We start from the raw sequence: 4,415 nt of genomic DNA on the forward strand, positions 1-4,415 counted from the left end.
TCTCTCTCTCTCTCTCTCTCTCTCTCTCTCCCAATCCCCCCTCTCTCTCTCTCTCTCTGTCTCTCTCTCTCTCTGTCTCTCTGTCTCTCTCTCTCTCTCCCAGCACATTAGCAGCAGAAGACATAAGGACAGAGCGTCGGGTAAACCAGCGAAGCCTAAGTTCAGTCCCTACCCGACCGCGCAGCGCCACCAGACTCTCCATGCGGTACGCTCCCTATTGTTGTTTCATTCACCGTGCGACCGGGACGGTACGCTCCCTATTGTGGTTTCATTCACCGTGCGACCGGGACTCTGTGACTCCACTTGGACTTGAGCCCTGATAACTCGGATTGGACTTAGACTCGAGCATTGACTGCATTCGGACTCGGAAGGTGCAGACAAGGACTCTATAATAATAAATATAATAATACGGATAAATACAGTTATTTTAATTTATAAAAATAAAATAAAAAATTGTAATAGTCCCTAATCATTTGGCATAAGATATTGATGGCTATATTAATACCGTAACACAATTAAATGTTGTGCAAGGGCAGACACGTGTGTTCCACCTACATGCGGATTCACGTCGATACCCCCATGTTCGGTACTTAAGATGCCTAAAGAGACGCCCCGAATCATGCGCTTTGCTTACACAGATTTTTAGATCCAATTCCAGCAAGAGCACTGCTAGATGTTCGATATGTAAACTAACTATTGAAGAGAAGACCGGGACAACCTCAAACTTCAACAGACATCTGTGGAGTGGACTCAACCTTGATGACTCGGACTAGGGTAATGGGGACTCGACTCTGACTCGACTCGGGCTCTTCTTCGGTGACTCAGACTTGGACTAGGACTCGGACACTGGGGACTCAAGACTTGACTCGGACTTGAGATTTAGTGACTCGACTACAACACTGCCATGCGCTGCAGGACCGGTGCTTCTCGTCATGCTGTAGGCAGACAGACCGGTTCTGAAGTGTCTCCTTAAAGCATCCTCTCTCACGCACGTGTTCTGTTCCTTTGATGAAGCCTATACCTCAGATAGCGAGGTAGGGGGCGGTGGGAGGAGGCGGAGTAACTAGGCCCAAATAGAAATAACAGTTTTGCACTAGACATTGTTGTCGTATATTTTTCCTGTTCCTAAAAACACACCCTCAATATAAATGGTAAATGGACTGCATTTATATAGAGCTTTTGATCCAAAGTGCTTTACAACTCATGCCTCACATGACATCCACCCATTCACCGATGTCGGAGGCAAACAATGCAAGGTGCCGACCTGCTAGGCCCGCCAGGGCTTAAACGCCTTGCGCCAGCCGATTACCGGACGACCGTTCTACCTCCTGAGCTACTGTCGCCCCTTAAACATGTCATTTCACCAACAAGTCACACCAGAGGGAATTGTGCCGGAATTGTTGGCACTCATACGGACCAGACCCTAATGCCCCTCTCTCATAGGCTGTACCCCAATATAGTATCGAGTCCTGATTTTCAGGACTCGTGACTCGACTTGAGCTTGAGCACTGATGACTTGGACTTGGACTCGAGCATTGGACTTGAGCGTTTGGACTCGGAAGGTGCAGACGAGGACTCAGACTTGTTCATTGATAAATAGTTGTTTCTTTTTTCTTTTTTCTTTTTTTATTATTATTTATTATAAGATATTGACGGCTAGTGCATTTGTTTGGCTATTGTGTCACAAAGTAAATAAACTCCCTTTGAAACGGTGACCGCTGTGTCATTTATGTTTAATGTAAACCTTATGTGTACGTCATCTCTTTGACTGCCAGAGTGGAGTGGACTCAACCTTGGTGACTTGGACTCGGACTCGGACTAGGGTAATGGGGACTCGACTCGGACTCGACTCGGGCTGTTCTTTGGTGACTTGGACTTGAACACTGGGGACTCGAGACTCGACTCGGACTCAAGATTTAGTGACTTGACTACAACACTGGTGACAGGAGACACATGACATGCCTGTAGAAGGAGGCCTCCTGACTTAATAACAGTCTGTTGGTGTGCTCTCTTCAATTAACTTTATGAATCATTCTTGCCACTTTTTTCTGTAATATCTGGCTTTATGTTGTTCATGTACATGTTGCCCCATATTTCTACACAGTAACTCAAATACTGTGTGTGTGTGTGTGTGTGTGTGTGTGTGTGTGTGTGTGTGTGTGTGTGTGTGTGTGTGTGTGTGTGTGTGTGTGTGTGTGTGTGTGTGTGTGTGTGTGTGTGTGTGTGTGTGTGTGTGTGTGTGTGTGTGTGTGTGTGCATGTTTGTACGGTCCGCAGGTGCGCTTGGCTCTTAGGAAGGAGCAGGACTTGACCAAGCCCCTGGCCTCCTGCCTCCTTCAACATCAACTGTCTGTCGTCGCCGCCGCCATGGCAACCCTGCCCCCCTTCCACCTGCGACCCGCCTCCAGTCCTAACCCCGCCCTCTTTCAGACTCAGCCCCTCCCCCAGGCCTTACTGCACCCCGCCCCTGGACCGCTCTGCTCCCCGCACACGTCCGTTCTGTTCTCTCCCTACTGACCTACTGAACCCGCCCTCCTACGTCTGATATGATGCAGGAGGTCTCAGCTTTTACCCAAATATGGACTTCCGGTTCATACGTGCTTTTGACAATCGTCCCTCTTGCCATCTTTGGTTGACACAAGCTTTTTTCAACATGGATGTTTTGACCTACATACAAATACATTTTTCTCCCAGTCAACACTGGATCCGGATCCATTTTCACACTTAGATTGTGTAAATAATAAAAAATATGTAAAAGAAAAAAGAAATGTAGTTTTCCATGCACAAACAAACAAACAAACAAACATGACATGTTTTTTAGTATTTTTTTTTAACTATAGACACATCTAGTCTAAGCTATGGAAGTGGGGGAAATTGTGTCAAGACTTCAATTGGCCTAGATGTCAACCGGTGAGGAACTACGGTTGAAAAGGACAGGAGCGACGATCTGATAACGGAGTGGCGGTCCCGAGGCTCGGGAGCAGCCAGCAGACATGATGTCACCCCCGTGAGAGAGATCTGTTGAGTTCTGGAATTCTAAGACAGAATTCGGAGAGAAAAGATTACAAAACACTTAAGGCCCAAACGCATTGAAAGCGATAATCAACGCGCGCCATTTTGCATTCGATGGTTCCGCGGCGCACGGCAGGCATCAGATTTTAAATGCAGCAGATGGAGCTTTTTCTGTAGGCGTCAGAGCTAATTAACCCTTTCACTACCACACTACAGAAGGTTAACCCTTTCACTACCACACACCAGATGACTGTAGTGTGGTAGTGAAAGTATTCAACTTCTGTAGTGTGGTAGTGAAAGGATTCATCTTCTGTAGTGTGGTAGTGAAAGGGTTAACCTTCTGTAGTGTGGTAGTGAAAGGGTTAACCTTCTGTAGTGTGGTAGTGAAAGGGTTAATTGGATGGGCATTTGATTTAGCATATGGGGAGGGAGGGGCTATTACTTGTACCTCAGTAATTTTACTGAGTGAAACATCTTGAAAAGGGAAGTAAAAGCTGAACCACGCAGACCCGGCGCCATGGGCGGGCATTAGGGGGCCGGGCCCACCCACTGAGTCAGCTGTGCCCACCCTGGTAAATTATAATTTTTTTTTTTTATTTTTTTTTTTCAATCAAAGTCGACTATCCAAATCCTTAGTCGGGGACAGCCCTAGTGGGCACTGATGTCAACAACAACACTACTGAAACTAGCACGGCACTCTGTGAGAATTCGTTTTCTACCCTCAAGAATGTCTTTACAGAACATCGCCTTAGTATGCTTCATCGACGCAAGGCCAATTTAATTCAGTTGGCATTTGAGAAGGACTTAACAAAAAAGTTCTGGAATGAGTGGAGGGGCAGTGTTTTAAGAAGAGTTCACTCTGTCCCCAAACGCCGCTTGCCGCTCTACTAATGATGGTCAGTAGCCTGTGGAGGAATTTTGTTTGCTTTTTTATGCACCTTATTTTTGTCAGTTCAGTTCAGTTTGTCAGTGAATTCAGAAGTGTTGAATAAATGGAGACTTTTCAAAGATATAGAATAGAATAGAATAGAAATGTATTATCCTGAGGGAAATTTTACACTGCAAATCACTCAACATTAAACATTTAGACAGAACAAGTCACGAATAAGAATAACAAAACAAATGGCCTAAGAATAGAATAAAATGAAATAGAATAAAAATAGAATAAAAGATACAGTAAATAAATACAGTAAAAATATACTGAAGTCTACAGTAGGTGTAATATTTCACAGTGCTGTTTAAAAAGTAAGAGTCCAGGAAGATGGTAACTGTCACTCTGTGCTCAGTGATGCAGTGAGGCACAGTGATGCATTGTATAGTCTGATGGCTGTTGGAATGAAGGACTTCCTGTGCCGTTCAGTGCTGCATTTAGGTAGTGTGAGCCTATAACATGCTCCTCCTGTC

The 4,415-nt window shown here is 45.3% G+C and overlaps 1 protein-coding gene across 1 annotated transcript in view; it reads left to right on the plus strand.

The window, feature by feature from the left end:
- Positions 1-2,523, plus strand: part of LOC311226591 (zinc finger protein 385D-like) — a gene marked incomplete at its 5' end in the record, with an annotated part of 139,405 nt that extends 136,882 nt beyond the window's left edge. The window contains 2 exons of the mRNA XM_084312011.1: positions 104-205; positions 2,277-2,523. Coding sequence (XP_084168137.1) covers positions 104-205; positions 2,277-2,516 — 342 coding nt within the window. The 3' untranslated portion in view covers positions 2,517-2,523. The remainder of the gene's footprint in view (positions 1-103; positions 206-2,276) is intronic.
- Between the last annotated feature and the right edge of the window lie 1,892 nt (positions 2,524-4,415).

Source organism: Notolepis coatsorum (genome assembly GCF_963971535.1).
Source record: "Notolepis coatsorum genome assembly, chromosome: 4".
Taxonomy (NCBI): domain Eukaryota; kingdom Metazoa; phylum Chordata; class Actinopteri; order Aulopiformes; family Paralepididae; genus Notolepis; species Notolepis coatsorum.